This window comes from Bombus terrestris, chromosome 5 (genome assembly GCF_910591885.1).
Source record: "Bombus terrestris chromosome 5, iyBomTerr1.2, whole genome shotgun sequence".
NCBI lineage: Eukaryota > Metazoa > Arthropoda > Insecta > Hymenoptera > Apidae > Bombus > Bombus terrestris.
Window position 1 is genome coordinate 983,475 of NC_063273.1, and position 16,808 is coordinate 1,000,282.

Here is a 16,808-nt window from a genome sequence, read left to right on the forward strand (position 1 = left end):
TGATACATAACAAAACGTTATTAGACAGTGAATATAACAGATCGTTAAATTTCAGGGAATTAATTGCCTTTCCAGTCTTGGCAAAAGTAGCACAAATTCTTACAACCGAAGACTCTGTCGTCCCAAACAATATAAAGATTGGTTGCTTAAAATGCCTAGGAAATTCTTGTTTTAACAATTATGTACACCAACAATATATTTCAAATACGATCGAGCGAGGGACATACAGTCACGATTTATATCGCGTTCTATCAAATAACGAAAATTTAGAAGAGATAGAGAATTCTAGTTCTTATCCGTTCGACTCTCATTTTCCTTACGAGGGTGTTGTAGGATGGACGTCGAACGTTATTACAACATTTCACTGTAAATTCGATAGCGATCTGTCGGATGAAAAGTTGGAAATTTTAAGATTAAGTATCCAGTTCCTATGTAATCTGTTTACATTCGCATGTAAAGATAGTAATTTTTCAGATCAATATAATATACTACAAGTTTTATACAATACTGCTTTAAAGGATGTAATAATGTAAGTACTGTTAATATAAATCTATATTTTTAATATATTCTGTTGAATTATTTTGTATTAATCAGGATAAGTATTCGAGTACTATAGATTTTTTATTTACTTATAGAACTATGACACGTTCTAAACATATCCCAATTGTTAGAGCTTCGTGTGCATTTGTACATAATGCTTTAAAGGAATTTGAAGGAAAAACTTTCTTGGAAGGAGAAAAAAAACGTTTATGTTCACATTTATTGAAAGCAACTAAAGAAGGTTTTGAAAGTGCAAAGGAGGCCCTGATGCTTTTATTATCTGAAAAGGACGTACTGCAAAGCGTATACTGTGATATGACTATCGAGAATAGATTATGTTTATTAGAAATAATTTATGACGAACTCTCAAATTCGATACACAAATTTGGAAATGAATACAAATTTACGAAGGATGCGATTGAATTTTTAATTGAAAGATTTTGTAGAAAAAGTGATTTGATTTTGAAGACGGTAGATACATATTTAGATGAAATAGAACCAACAGAAATTGTCATTCTTCTTGATATTCTTGGAGCCTTGACTTCGAGATCTTGCGAAGAATACAATTTTCTAAAGGATCAGAAGAACTTGCTTATTAATTGTAGCTGTAAGTATATTTGTTCGTAGCGTAATTCTCTTATAGCATAAAAATATTCAATTCTGCATTTTTTACAGATCTACTAAAGTCCATTCAAACGATTGGAAAACTATCAGATAATTATTTCACGCCGCTACAAAAGTTGAGCGATGTAGCTTCAGCGATACAAGGGTCAACAACAAAAAGTGATTTAGAAGGTCATCCTACATTTGGTTTTAAAGCTGGTTTAATAAGGATTATTGGAAATATGTCATACAGAAATAAGGAATATCAAGATCTTGTAAGTGTATATTTATTCTTATTCTCTACTCGTTTGTCCTTTCTAAGATATGTTTTAAACAAAATCTATTTATGCGAATGAAAATTTTAATCTCTATATATTCAAATTTGAACTGAATATATTTTGTCATCGATAATATTAAGGCACCATCGGTTGATAATACAAACAGTACGTTTACCCTCGAACGTTTGCCTGGAAAGTAGCGCCCCAGAACCCTATACGGTGGCAGTCGCAACTGCAACACGTACTACAAAGAATAAACTACGAAAATCTCCCGTTGTATCGTACGAAATGCGGCAGAATTTTTTTCAATCAGTCATTGATCTATTAATTTTTACAATGATTTCTTGCGTGCTCTAACCTTCAACCCCGATCGATCATTTATCAAGTGCACCCGCGTACAAAGACCTTTTGCATCGTAGATCATCTTCTGACACGCGAAACGAAAAACAAGGAAAAACAAAAGACAGCGAAGTGCAGGGTAGAGCGTAGATGAATATTACATACAAACCTTGCGCTCGAAACGACTCTCTGGTTGCTCGGTTTTTATTTAGCCCCTTTATGCGTGCACGGGCGTTCGCGAGTGATCGTTATTGCTTCTTATTGATTTCATCTCTGGCGCGCAAGAGACGGGCTACAAAAGAAACGAGAACGGATCCCGCGTGGCGCGCACTGTTCACCGAACAAAGGAAAATTAAGTATCCTGTCCGAGTCGAAGACGTGGCAATTTAGCCAACATCGGATACCGCGTTAATATATTAGCAAGATCGAAGCCATGGCCGCTGTTTTGCCGCGTTCGAATCGTTTTATCGATACGCATGCGATCGATACCACGCAGGAGTGCGAATCGAGACAGACCTCGATTTCTTTCTTTCTTCTCTTTTCGTTCCTCGCTTCTTCTTCGCCTTTACTATTTCTGTATCCGTTTCTTTCAGTGTTTGGGTGGTGGAAAGGTGTCGAAGGCGATCGTGTTCTTAAATTTCGTTCGGAAAACACGCGCACTCCGGTATTTCTATCCTTCTTGAGTAATTTTAAAATGCGCATATCTTCGTCACGATTAAAATAAAACGTCACGTAAAATACGACGTTCTGCCGCGTTATGAGGTTAATATAGAAACCGGTGGTGACTTTCGAGTTATTCCGTTGAAACGAGCGCGGTTCGTAATGAAAAATTCGTGTATGTGTGTACACGTATCTGTTTGCCGATGGCCATCGCAAGGTGCTTCTTGAGTAAGTAGGGGGTATTACGTTTGAAAAAATTCTCGCGAAGACCTTCTTCGTCCGTCAGCTTCAATTTCCAACGATGATTCGTATACGATGGTTCGAGGTGTATGGATTTAGGTACTCGTCGATAAAATGTATCGTCGCTCCGACATGCGATTCAATTACGTTCCATTCGATTTTCAATGGCGGCTCATTTTTCACGAACGAGAGTCCATGAACGCGGCCTATGGTCTGTAATGTATCGGGCCGTGCAAAAATAATATTTTTATGGCTGCGCGAATGGCGAATGCGATAAATCAGAGTCCACGCCGTTGCTATAAAAATAAATTAACGTCCGCGATGCTGTGACGATGTAATACCTTTTGAGTAACATGGCTGATCCTTTTATGGTATCGCAGGGGCTTTATCCAACACGAATTGAAAAAGGAAATTTTAAATTTCGATTCTTTAATTTCCTATTCAAATTTAAATTTGAATTCTAAATTAATATATATGTCATACGAGAAACTTTAAACTACGATCGATCGTTGCTTTGTCATTTAGGCTAATTAATATTAACTATTGTTTCGGTCAATATCTATTAACTGTATATAGTTTTACATGCTTGCAATAATTCCGAAGTATGACGATAGCGTACTTTATACTTACCAAGCGACGATTTACAATTTTATTCAGAGTCTCGCAGTTTTATACACGATATACCATAAGTTTACATACATAAGTTTACACACGCGTGTTCTCAACGATGTTGAACGTTTTCAGCTTCGTGAAATGGACGTCGTGCCTCTGCTTCTGGACTGCTGCAATATAGACGCGAGAAATCCACGTAAGTAATCCAGACTCGTTTCCTTCGAGCTTCGCGATCCTTTCGCTTATTGTGATTCGCGCGAATCCTCGATGATATCCCGACACGCTAATTAATGCCCGTGTTAAATTTTACACGCGCAGTTATAATGCAATGGACGATCCTTGCGCTGCGGAATTTATGCGAGGATAATCCGGCGAATCAAGAGATCATCCGGAATTGCAACAGAGTCGGCACGGTGGAGAGCAGCGTGCTGCAGGAAATGGGTGTCGCGCTGCACGAGGACGAGGAAGGAAAGAAAATTGGAATCGTGCCCTTGCCGCGTGAACGAAAATAACAGACTTTATCGAAGATCTTTCGCACGAAGTCTCTTTGGCCGTCTTTCTTCGTTTTTATCCATTGGCTCGAAAGAGGTATGATAAAGGATACGTATTGATCATATTTTTAGCCCTTTAGAATATTATTACTAATATTATTATTATTATACAAAGCAAGACGTAACGTATCGATGTCTACGATTTAGACAATCGCTGAAAACTTTTTTACTAAATCCTTTTTTAGTAAGCATTTGACCGAGTCAATTTTAATTTTACCAAGTTCTACCATAAAGAATATACTTTTCTATTACAACGAAAAGAATATGAAACTTACTTTCGTATTCTAAAATTTCTCCATCAGCCCGCTCTTACCCGCCATAGAAATCCGGCGATTTTCTTTTGATTCTTTTCGCCCTATTGCATAAATTGAGATAATGAAATAAAACGAAAGAAGCTAGAAAAGAACACAATAAGAAATCGGGAACGACAAACTTAATTTTTAACGATACTTTTAATTCGGTTTCGAACCGGAGGAACGGCGGTTTCGTTTGGCACGGCCGCGGCACGGCAGTCGCTTTCCACGATCTCGACCGTCCATACGGACGTATAATCACGCGATTCGTGTTAATTATATTACTATTTACCAACTTGTGTATCGATAGCTCACCGGATAAGGTATCGGTGATCTCTTTATCGGGAGTTAGACCGCAATAATTATTCGAGAGTTAGGCGACTGCAAACGTATCTTTCGTAGCGTGTGTCGACTGTAAAATAAGCCTACAATTATAGTACATGATAGGTACCATTACATGAAATATGATATCGTATTGCGTAAGGAGACATTATATCTGCATTCGCGGCCGGCTGATTTACGGTACGATAAAAGCTGCCACGGGTTCACGGTCTATTAGCAGTTACTAATGCAGTTGTACGACTGTACGTCCGCATCTGTCATTGCGAATTCGTTTACGAACGAACGTTTATTAGCCATCGTTGAATATCGATAACATCTTACTATCGTTCAACTTTATTATTACGTTTGCCGGCGTTTCTAGAAAAGTGGAAATCCGTGATTTCGTTGAATGGTTGTCTTATTGCTTTGCTATTCTTATTATTTGAACGCGTGCAGATATCTCGCTACTATTTAAGTTTACCATTATCTTTGCCATTATTTTTAGGAAGATGGGAACATTTGAGCTGCGTTATTGTATAGTTCCTTTTATGGTCGTTTATATCTTGTCGCGATTTCTCTCTTCCCTAGGAATCGTTATTTACTTGTCTACTCCGAAGCGAATAAATATCGGCAAATATCAGCGAAATATCGGCAACGTTGTGAACCGTAACTCTCAAGATTCAAATAGAAATCGGCGGATAATTAGATCGATATCACGATCGAAATTCGTTCAACGTGAGTCACAGTTGTATAAACGTTTTACAAAATGTAATGATACGTTTCTATCAATATACGCGGACGTGATTCACGATCTAATCGACTGTAACCAACTGTTTGCTGATTTATAATCTATTGTCTGTAAAGAACTGCATGGCATTCCTTCATTTTCGTCTTTCGTTATTATTCGTTATCGAGTTACCGTACGTTTGTTATTTAAGTTACTCGAATAATCGAAGTTTCGAGCGATGGAACGCAAAAACGACAAAAGTAGCACATCGAAAGATCATAAATTACAGGAGATCATAGAAAAAAGATCACGAAAAGATTTATCGCAAGAATGACTGAAAATGATATTATAACGGAGATAATAGACCTTTGTAAATATCGTAGAAGCAAATCTTCGATATCTAACGTCCGTGTTATTTAAGTTTGACGCAGTTTTTTTAGGATACAAAGATAATGGGAAAAATGCAGGAAAAGAGGACGAAAAGACGGTTTACAGGAAAATTATACGAACGATAATAGAACGCTTGTTCATCGATTATTCTAAATTAACACGGTTATTTATAAAACGCTTCGTTTCGTCGAACAACGGTTCCAGTAATTGGGGAGAGAGAAATTGCGAAAAGGAAAAAAGGACTCCAGAAGCGGGTTTGCACGAACCGCGGGAGATTGCTTTTAATTTAAATATCAAGCGATCCTGGACGATTAATCTCGCGCGATTATAATGGCCGGCAATTAACGCGAAATTTATCAGCTAATTATACGCAGGGTTAATCTCGTCGTGGTAATGATACCTTTATAAAGGTGAAACGACAAAGTAGAAAGAGAGAAAAAGACAGGAAAGAGCAAAACAAAGGGTGTATATCTGCGTTAGAGTGTGTTTTCGCGGCTCAAAGTCTGTCGATATTTATCAGTCAAATATCGAATACTTTGTTTATTTTTTCACGTAGAATCAGCCTGGTCGTAGTTGTGCCAATAGTTACAGAATCATATATTCCGTATATCGTAATGATCAACCATTATAATCGAGAGAATGTAGTCTGTAGTTACGAACATAATTCGTCGTAAAAGAAGCGGAAGGATTTTTCGTTCGAGGCAAATTTCTATGTCTTACGATAAGAGATTTGGTAATATAGAAGCCATTTTCTATGCACTCGAAGGCCGATTTTGCCTAGAACGTATAAAACAAGTAATCGTAAGTGGTATCCGATGGTATCCGATTTCAAACGGGAATACCGTATCGACCATTTTCGTTCGGCATCTTTATCGATTAATATTCATAGATTCTGATAGCCGATGCGTGAAAGCACGTCGATGAGATCGGTGTCGAGTTGGTCGATCGATGTTTCGATCGTTAAGTACCGAATTCCTTAAGGTTTAAGGATTCATGCTGAAGAAATTGTCTTTTCGATAAATTTAACACATCTATTTATCTACGAACAACGAGACATTTTGCGTTTTCGATTTTGATAAACGAGATGAAGTCATTTACGATTTATCGATAAATGATAAAATTTATTAATAAACGATAAAATCGAAAGGAAGAATCTGTAGGTTAAATAAAAGTTTCGCAGAATATTGCACGGATTTGATGATTTTATCTTCAGACTTTTATTTTTAGGCTGCTTGTGTGCTACGATAAAAAAAAAAGTCTATCGGAATATAGAAAGATCGTTTAAAAGCACGTTAGCGTATTACTCGCTTTTCCTAAACAGACGAAACATTCGAGAAACGCAGGATATCTCGTAATTCAAGCGAACAATTGAAAACAAATTTTACCTTGGCGTAAATTATTCTTTACGATTATCCATGGTTTCGATATGAAAGCAGAACGTGGTGATGCGAATTGCGCGTTGGTATAATCGGCGATTCAATTAGTTAGGCGAGCGAAAATCGAGTGGAGCGCGAAAAACAAGCGACGCAAGTAGGGTGTAAACAGGCAGAAAAGTAAATCGGCTAGCATGTATTAATAGAGGCCGCGAATTGGACGTATGTCGGTGCCTAATAAGTCGCGGATCCCCTTTTAAACGATCTCTGCCTCGAACGGACCTGTGCGCCTACGCGAAACTTCTCTGAAAGAGCCGACAGGCCGATATATTTCCCGTGCCCTCGTATGCCTCGCGTACATCGGTCGTGTATAAAAGAGTTGCATCGTTATACAGGGTAATACCTAATCGTGGGCCGATTCTACCAACGATAAATTCGTGATTTTTGGCGAGAAACGAGAAATCGGTGTCGATCAAGATGTTCGTTATCGTTACCTAACGATCTAAAAAATGCTTTCTTCTCAAACTCGATAAGAAAGTCGAAATCGATAAGATATTCGTTGCTCGACGAACCACGAAGAAAACTTTGTTTTTCGCGGTGCGACGACTCCGAAAAGACGAGTCGTCGGCCCATCGAGGACGATCGCGGCTCGCTTCTGCTTAAATTTTAAGCGACGGTTTCCTCGTTCCAAATATCCGAGCTTTTACGGTCCATAAAGGGACGAGGGCTGCTTTTAGTGGCTATTACACGAATCCCCGGGTCGGCGCAACATTTATGGCTCATGCACCGTGTGCGGCAGTCGTTAAAACACATTTCGTGGGACCATGCGAGAGCCTGAACGCAAGTTCTGTGTTTACGTTCACGATTAGACGCACGACATTTCTTCTCCAGCTTTTCTTCACCAGGATCTTAGCGGAGGACGATCCGCGTCTAGGAGGCGAATGCGAACACGCTTTAGCGGAATGTTTTACGGCGGTTCAACGCTGACCATCCGTACAACTCGCCTTGGTAAAATATACAACGTTCTTTTTATTCCTTCACCGAGATCTTGGTAGTTTGTTTAATGGAAACTTCTCCGACAGGGTTACATGGGATTTGTTAATTCCCCGGGGTACATGTTATATGGCTCTTTAATGGAATTCTTAAATTTGATTTTACAGCCTCGGTTCTAACGTTGCAGTATGTTCAAATAATTCTGTATCTAAGGGACGGATTGATATTCACGATTCTTCGTCTCAAGCGCGTGATAGGGTTTTTCTTCGAACGTTTTTCTGCCACATAAAAATTCGAAGAACGCAACAACCATCGCGACAGTTGATCGCTTTTGTCACCGAGCGACCAAATCTATTCGACGAACAGCCCAACTTTGCGTAAACAATTCGATCTTCGATCGGTCGGAACGCCGATAGAAAACTGGTTAGGAAATCGATCGGGGCCTCTCTGTGAATCGTTTTGCATAACTAAATTGTCGCGAGGCAACCGGTGTCCAAATTAGAAAAACGAAAACCGTTCCATTCGAATAATTACGAAGCGATCTAACTGGTATCGAATCACTTTGCGACAAGTAGGCCAATAAATTAACATCGTTAATGAGCCGCTAATTACACTGCCGTGCCACGGAACGATTTGATTTATACGAGACCGAACGCGCTTTCCACTCCGCTAGCTACGCTGTATACTAACTTGCATGTTCGCCTAAATCGCAGGGTATTAATTAAATTTTGGAAAATTCGATTTACAAATCGAGCGTAACACGAACGTTGCGATATCCGATAAGCGCGATAGATGTTTAAAAAAGGCATGTAAAGTCTTGCTTTAATCCGTTGGCTTTTAAAAATACGATAAGAAGAGTACGAATGCGTTAACGATTGCCCGTTTGCGTTTCTTTATTAGAAAGATGGGAGATTTATTTCGAAATACGTCTTTTGCTTTTTCATTCGTTAAAGCTATAATGCCAAGGGATATACACGAGCGAAACATATTAGGAATTAGAAATTTTATAACTGGATGTACTAAGAAGTTAGGTATTTTTGTAACGTGTTTTCGATATTTCAAATATATCGCTCTTTAGATAAGTTCGAAAGAAACGTTTTAACCTTTTTACGACTGTGAACCCATATACAGAGTGTCCTGAACTCTTTTATTATCTCGCTGTTCTGAATTCACCGTATTTTCTAGATAGAACGAAATGCACTACAGAATTTAGATGAAACATGTACGTATAATTTGTAATCTTAGCTTACGATCGTTTAGCTATAATCGTTAAATGGTTAATGGTTCTTAAATGATAACTCGACGACACGAGAATTTTCACGATCAATTTTATGAGTTAGAGCACAAACCCCACGAATGCTTCACATTCTTCTACAATGTGTTGTTAACCGCACAAGTCGAGTAACATCTCTAGCACGTTATGCTCTTTCGCCAACGTACAACGTACGTATATCGGAGATTATCTTACTATCGGCGAAATATATTAGGAAAACGTTTGAAGTTTAAGACGATACAAGTTGCTTTCTTTTAAACGAGTATAAAGAAATTCCTATCAACCGTATAACTCGTTTTCATTCTTCGATCCGGAGGAAAACTTTCCTTGCTCTCTGAAATTCCTGCACGCTTAATCACGCTTCGAATATCTCTCGAAACGCCTCTCTCGAACTTTGACAAACCTGATTGATCGAGAAAACGTCGCGCTAAAAACCAAATTGCCGATTCGGAATAAAAATCCGGCCAACAAGCCGCACGAAGCGGACCAAGTAATCTCTGGAAAGAGAAAGAGAAAAGCAGGCCGATGGGTTCGCTGGCAAAAATCATAGCGGAAGACTTGCTCGTGGTCGCGGTAATTGCCCGACGAAATTGAATCGTGCCGCGTTGAACGCGAATCTGCGCGATAAACGATCGCACACGCGCAAACAAACGGGATCACGTGAACCGAGCTAATCGCGTTTCAACGAAACCAAGAAACCGACGAGACCGTTTCAAAAGGTAAAATCACGATGATGGTGGTTCGTTGAGAGCTGCATTGAGAGCAGAAGGGATGGTTTCAGGGCCCACATGATGTTGCGGGCCGATCAAACGCGGCAACTCGACCGAAATTAACGAAAGGAATTAATCGTTGCGAACGATCGCTCGTTCCCAATATACAGATGTACACTCCTGCTCAAAAGTCCTAGGGCAAGATGTCTCGTACGAAATACGCGATATTAAGGTTTCTACAAACCTAACGAATAACTGGAATTTCGCGAAGAAATGGTTTTTCGTTGGACGATATAATCGCGACGATAACCGACATAGGATAGACTCGCTTAGTCACGGTAGCGGAAATCTTATTTTTTCGCGCATATAACGATCGAACGATTCTTAGGAAACGGCGGTCGAATATTATTTTTGTACTTTTCCATTTTTAGTCCTCTGGATCGCCCTTTGCCGGTTTCCATCTTCTTCTAACACAGCAGTGAATTATTTTCAGCTGTGACGCTTTCGAAATACATACGCGATCTGTATAATACATATTATATAATATTAAATAATATTTATCGGTTTCTTCCACTCGCGTGTTTAGCCTAGCGTTATCGATTATCTTAAAAGAAACAAAAGGATAAAAACCAGGGCAAAAGAGTCGAAAAGGATAATTCCTTAATCTTGTCCAATTTTGAAGCAAATATAACAATTTATTAATAAATTGTCCCAAGACTTTTGAGCGGGGGTGTATAGAAAGAGGAGGGAGGGAGGGAGGGAGAGAGAGAGAGAGATGACTAAATTTTCCGTTCTGGTCTGTTTGCCGGCTGGCATGTGGGCATTATCTTTACGACCTCCTCGCCGTGGAGTAGACGCGAAAGGACGAACGCATGCGCGATACGCGGCCCGGAACACGGAGAACACCGAAACCGGAGAACCTGTTATCAAAGAAACGGTGGCTACCGTACCGGGCCAATTATCATCCGACTCGAAACGAACCAAGGTCTGATGCCAGACGCGAGTTTCACTCGCCCTTAATTTCTCATTGAGAAATCCCTCGCGATAAACGTGGCTTCTTCGTGAACTCGTCGGTGGATCGACGAGATGGTCAAAGACTATCGTTTCAAGAGTCTGCGAGCGATTGAAGCGCACGATGACGGATCGGGGACTGTTTAACGAGGTCTTTGAGGAAGTTGAAGGAACCTTGTGGGGATTATCGAGCGGTTGACGGTGATTGTTCGTATAATCGACGGGCGAAGATAATCGATCGTTAGTGGTGGTGTAGATGGCCTCTTTTTGAGACGAATATCGGAGAGTGAGTGAGATTTGGTGCGTCAAAGTGTTGGAGAATCGATACGGAGGAAAACGGTGGTGATCGGGATCGAAGAAATTGTCGTGGTTCGATGAATCGTTGTTCCGGAGTCGTAGTAAGGTCTTTCGAACGGAACGATGACTTTTTGAATCTTTTTCGAATAAAATCCGAGCTGAACGAACGATCAAAACGATTCACGATCGAAAGCCGATGATCCTAAGAAAGCTGAGAATTTTGGAGATCTTGCGAGAAACGATGTTGAACAATTTCTTAACGAATTAGTCATTTTTGTCGGACAATCCGCGATCGAAAGCTGATAAACGCGAGTGAGAATTTCAGAGACCATCGATCGGTTTTATTTTTAAAACGAGCAGTTTCGTTGTGAAATTTTCTCGAAATAATCTCGACTCGACTGAATAATTCAAACGATCCAGTTTTAATGGCCGAAGACTGTACGTAATATAGCCGAACTTTGGAATCCCGTAGAGCTTTTAAAACACTTTTATCTTTGGAAAGAATAACGTTTAAGCGTTTCCCTTCCGAAGCAGCGATTTTTCACCAAATTCTCAACGCGTATTACGGCAAAAGGTAAAAGGTGCGGCGCAAGTAACAGGAAAATCAAAGTAATTCGCATCGTAAGTAAAACACTGAAACAAACAAAAGCGAATCGTACAAATATCGATCTGATTAAGCAACGCCGCTAAAAAGAGAATCGAGATACCGTGGAAACAGACGTTGAACGAAAGCAAACCAGTCTGGGATTTAACAATCCCAGATTTAACAATTTTATAGGATGCCAGAACGATCGTAGTTAGGTTAAAATCATAATCTACAACGAGTGTAAAAAGCCAATTTCACGAGCTATCGTTACACTTTAATACGCAAATCGACAGATTCAACGTCAGTCTTTAACAATTTCTCGCGAAAAAGGTGGCGAGATGATGAAGCTATTCCGGGATGAAGTGGTTTGATTCTAGATAATGATATCTCGGCTAAGAGGATGGAAGAGCCAAGTCGTCATGATGCTTCAATGTCTTAAAGCGTAACGTCTGTTGCCGCTATAGAACGAGACGGCTATTTATTCGTTCCACTCTTAACCCTTGCTTGGAAACAGGGGCAAAAGAGGAGTGCAAGAAGTTTGGTAAATTGTAGTAATCGGCCGGCTGTCGGCTTGTAACCACCGGTTACTTGAAAAGTCAGCACGATTTATCTCGTGACTCACGCTTCTAGATCGAACCGAACATTAATTAAACGGGAATACATTCGCTCTCTGGTCTTTAGTGATTTTCGCTTTCGAACGCCAACATCGCGTGTCTAGAGGTTTGTTCTCGCCTTTCCAAAGTAATTTCAAAGGTGATTGGCTCGAAAAAAATAAGGAATTTTTTAATAAGCGAGTCGTTCCAGTGCTCTTAGCATGGTTGCAGGAAGTTTAAATTTCGAACTTGAGCTTGTGGACAGTTCTCGAGATAAATTGCAAATTCAAATATATTACAAATTTTTCCTTCGAATTTGCAGTGAATTTTTCAAGTTAAATGACGCGACGTCAAACAACGTTCAGAGATAAGATCCGAGAAAAGGGCGGAATTTGTTCGTAAAAGTTGTCTAGCTTTGGTCACTTTTGGAATTTTTTGAGACAACTGGCAAAGAAAAAGAGCGAATTTGCTATTAAGAGGATATTCGAAAAGATCAGCGTGGATATTATAAATCGCGAGCTAATAGTTTCTGCGACTTCAAAGTCGATCGCTAGTTTCTGCGAAGCGATCCTGAATCCAGTTAAAGCAAAGAGATTCAAACGTCTTTCAAAGTCGATTAGATCGCGCTCGACAACTTCTTCCTCGAAGCGAAGCAATTAAAAGCAAGAAACTCATGTACTTTAATGTTAGATCCCTGAAATGTCTATGGTGCGGTGAACGACTGTCGCGGTACGCTTTTAAGGAGTACGAAAGAAGAAGAGCTTACTTAGATCCCTCGAACATCGATCACGCACTCGGTAGCTTCTTCGCGCGATTTTAAGAAGAATTCAAAGGGGAGAAACTTTTTAAGGACGAGTTTTAACGATAACTCGTTTGAAAGGCAATCATCGACTCGTTCATAACCATTTTGAGAGACTGCGGTGCCAGCTTTAATAGCGTATATACTGGTAGAACGATCGATACGATAATAATTCCGACGAACTTAAAAAAAGAAAGGCTATGCCTAGCGATCGCCTCGATCAAATTTTTAAGACACCTAGAATATACGAATATCGATACAAAGAGATTTACAGCAATAATACCGAATAGTTGGTTCGAATTAATATCAAGAACGACGAGAAGAAAAGGATCTTTGACCCACGCATCTCGGTATTATGAAAACTCGATCAAAGGGTGAAACGGTCGGTCGTCAACGCAAATTTACCGAAAGATACCCGAAGACTCGTTGCTCCCGAATAAGACGAAGACCGATTAATCCCAGCATCGTCAAAGTCTCGATCGGGCGATCGTCGACACGGGCGAAATTCGCCAGAAATTCGACCAAAGAGCAAAAACCTACATGTTGTTGGCAACGATAACGCGAATCATTTCTTCCGAACAAAATTCTAAACAATTACACCAACCGTAAAAAGAGTTTTAAGTTGGAAGAAGAAGGCTCGTCCAAATTCCTTCGCGCGCATACCAAACTCTTCCACCGTTGTTCCAGTTCAAAGAAACAGAAGTTGTCATTATCAAATGCCGATTCCGTCCGCCATTAAACATCGCTACCGCGTCATTTAAGGATCCAAAGGATCCAGAGCGCGTCGCAAAATCTCGTGGCTCGATCGACGGCATTCTTTCGTCGCGGAGAAAGCGTTGCCGGTTTTATCGGGTTGCGCTCGATGATTTATGAAAACACGGATCGCGCGTAATTACTCGTTCGTGTGACCGATCGTGGATCTGGAAGAAGGAAGCCACTGCGCGGGAGATCGAGGGAAAGATCCGCTTTCGCGACCGGTTGCCAGTTTTTCAGACGCAAGATGGGAAACGGCAGTCCTTAGGTAGCTCGATTCAGCGACGATGAAGGGGATCAGCCGCTTGTTACTCGGGTAAGTTCCGTTTCTAATGGCTAATCGATGCTTTCCTGCAAACGCCGCCCGATAATTTAATTACGACCGCGGAGATTCAGTAAAGACGGTTTTTGCCTTCTCCAGCGGAGTTCGATAATTCAGTCGGCGTACAGATTAAACGTAATTGCTAGCTGAACCAGTGGTTTCGCGATTGTTCGAGCTTCGGCCGAAGGTTTTCGAGTCGGAGAAGTCGTAAATGGGACGAGAGAGCCTGTTAAGGATACCGGGGGAGGCTATGTTTTCCCACTTGTTCGATGCGTTAAGTTAGGTTAGGTTAGGTTGGAGATGTAGGCAATATTCACGAGTCATCGAGTACTTGGTTTATCGATACGTATTCTAGCGACGACTTTCTCGAGTCTAAGCTAAGCTCGAACTCAATGACGAAGTCAAAGTTAAGACAAAGCGAACGCCGACGTAAAATGCGCTTCGTAAAAAAGGAACCAAACGTAGAACGAAATTTTCTCTTAAACGATGGAAAGATCGAAAATCTGTTTGCCCATACTTCACCTCCCATTACCGAAAAATTATAATCGCGGCAGTCGATTTACGCGTAGCGGCGTTCCCAGTTTCCTGCGGTTCTCACGATCTTTCTTTTACTCGGGACGGCGTGGTATCGCGTGGCGGCCCTTAAAAATCACGTATTTCCGTGGGCAGGGGCGATTTTTTTTTTTCTCGAAGCGGAGGCTCCGCGAACGCATTGACCAAGGATAAAAGACAGACAGAGAAGGGACGAGAGAAAACGAGTAAGAAAGTAGGAAAGAGCGAAAATGAGAAAAAGAGAGAAGCAGCGTGCTCGTTTCGCCGTCTGCGAGGCTGGTCCTCTTCCATCGTCCCCACCCTCTTTTCGTTCCTTTCTCACTTTGGTCGCCAGCACTCCTCGAAGCCGGGTGTAACAATGGCTGCCCTCTAATTATCGAAAGGCCGCGGCACTTTAAAGAGATCCCGGAGAGCCCATCACCGGGACTCCGTTTCGTTCGCTCCTTAAAATTTCTTCCCTTCTTCTCCTTTCTTACCCGAGTCATCTTCCATCGTTCATCCAGTGGACCTCGCGTGGATGCTCGTTCTCCGCGTTCCCAAGCGAGAAGAAGAGAGCAAGGTAACGATAAAAACAACGAGCGACGTGATCGCGCCTCGTGGAAAATTGGTTTCGTCTCGCGAGAGGGCACCTACCGCACTGTTCGGCCTCTCTCTGCACGAATTATTATACCCCCGCTGTTTCTGCTCGGCGTAAGCTAGGAAAACCAACGTGCAACGTACTCTCTTGGTGGGAGAGGGGTGAATTTGTGAATGGAAACAGAGAGATTAGATAGACAGACAGGTAGATTTTTGACTTTTTTTAACGTATCGTTGCTAGCCTGCACATTTTTATGCAAATTCACGTGTTTCGCGATATAATTATATATTAAAATAGGTGGATGGATGGATGGATGAAATTGAATATTTTTATCTCTTTGTTATTATACAACTTGACAACTTGACTGTTCGTCTTTAACCATCTTTGATTCCATTGAAATATCCTAATGCAGTTGGCAATGGGATTGGGATTGGATAGCGTTTGTCGGAGAATTATTGGAATCGAATCTTGACAGTGGTTAAGTATATCTTCTTAATTCTATTACTAACTACTATTAATATTAACGTGATTTTATATAAACGTGCAAGGTTGTTTTTTATTTATGGAGGATCTTTAACTTCCGATTGCTTGTCCTCTTTTTTTTCATCGAAGAAACAAAATTTGTCGAAACAATTACGTAACTCTTGTAGTATAAATTTGAATAATACGTAGCTATAAATCTAACCTATTTATTTTGACAGCAATTTAATGATAATTCCGCAGTAAAGTTAAATTATCGAAGGCAAATGTGGTTATAATTATAGTACGTACGCAATTAGAAACGAACGCTTGCCGTGGTCTGTAGATCAAAATTTTCGAAAGTTAAAGTAGTTCAATCTTGGAGCAATTTGGTTAAATGCGAAGAAGTCTGACGTGGACAGCCTTTAATTTCGTGGAAGCCCATTTACAACTGCTGACAGATAACAGAATCCTACGACTCCCAGGCCTAGGTTACCCGTGAGCCGAGTGTTTTCCTTAGGAAATAGCACTTAAATAAATTGTAGGGACCGCCGGTCCATTGTCCTGGTTATAAGTGGCATTAATTTTCAATGGCACCTGCGTATCTTGCTTCCGAAGAATAAATAAGATTATAGTATACGATACTTCTAATTATACAAGACTGTTCATGGATATATGATCTGTATTTCTAACTAATTGTAAGACGGATTATACGTTCGAGAAATGATGGATTCGCTATTTTATTTCATCGTTGTCCTTATAATATTATGCTTGAAACGTTTAATTTATAACGCATTATACAACGTATTGTAACAAATCGCGCTTGTATCACATTTTTTTCGTATAAATTTTTATATACTCGTAGAATATATTCATACCGTTCGATATATGATATTTCGCATAATGTATCGCATATAGTATCTCCGAGCAAAATGCACGCGATAAAATATACCTAA

The 16,808-nt window shown here is 40.3% G+C and overlaps 1 protein-coding gene across 8 annotated transcripts in view; it reads left to right on the top strand.

Annotated features, from left to right (window-relative positions):
• Positions 1 to 16,808, top strand: part of LOC100646705 (protein Wnt-7b) — a 117,380-nt gene that overhangs the window by 292 nt on the left and 100,280 nt on the right. For 5 of the 8 annotated variants that reach the window (XR_007224172.1, XR_007224173.1, XR_001098752.3 and 2 more), the window contains exons 2-6: positions 56 to 529; positions 636 to 1,147; positions 1,216 to 1,418; positions 3,405 to 3,468; positions 3,591 to 3,860. Coding sequence is in view for 2 of the 8 variants with exons in the window: in XM_020863285.2 (XP_020718944.1) it covers positions 14,230 to 14,258 (29 nt within the window). In the remaining 6 variants the exon portion in view is untranslated. Of the gene's footprint in view, positions 1 to 55; positions 530 to 635; positions 1,148 to 1,215; positions 1,419 to 3,404; positions 3,469 to 3,590; positions 3,861 to 11,977; positions 14,259 to 16,808 lie in introns of those variants that run through there. The other 3 variants (XM_020863285.2, XM_048406120.1, XM_048406121.1) reach the window with 2 other exon arrangements.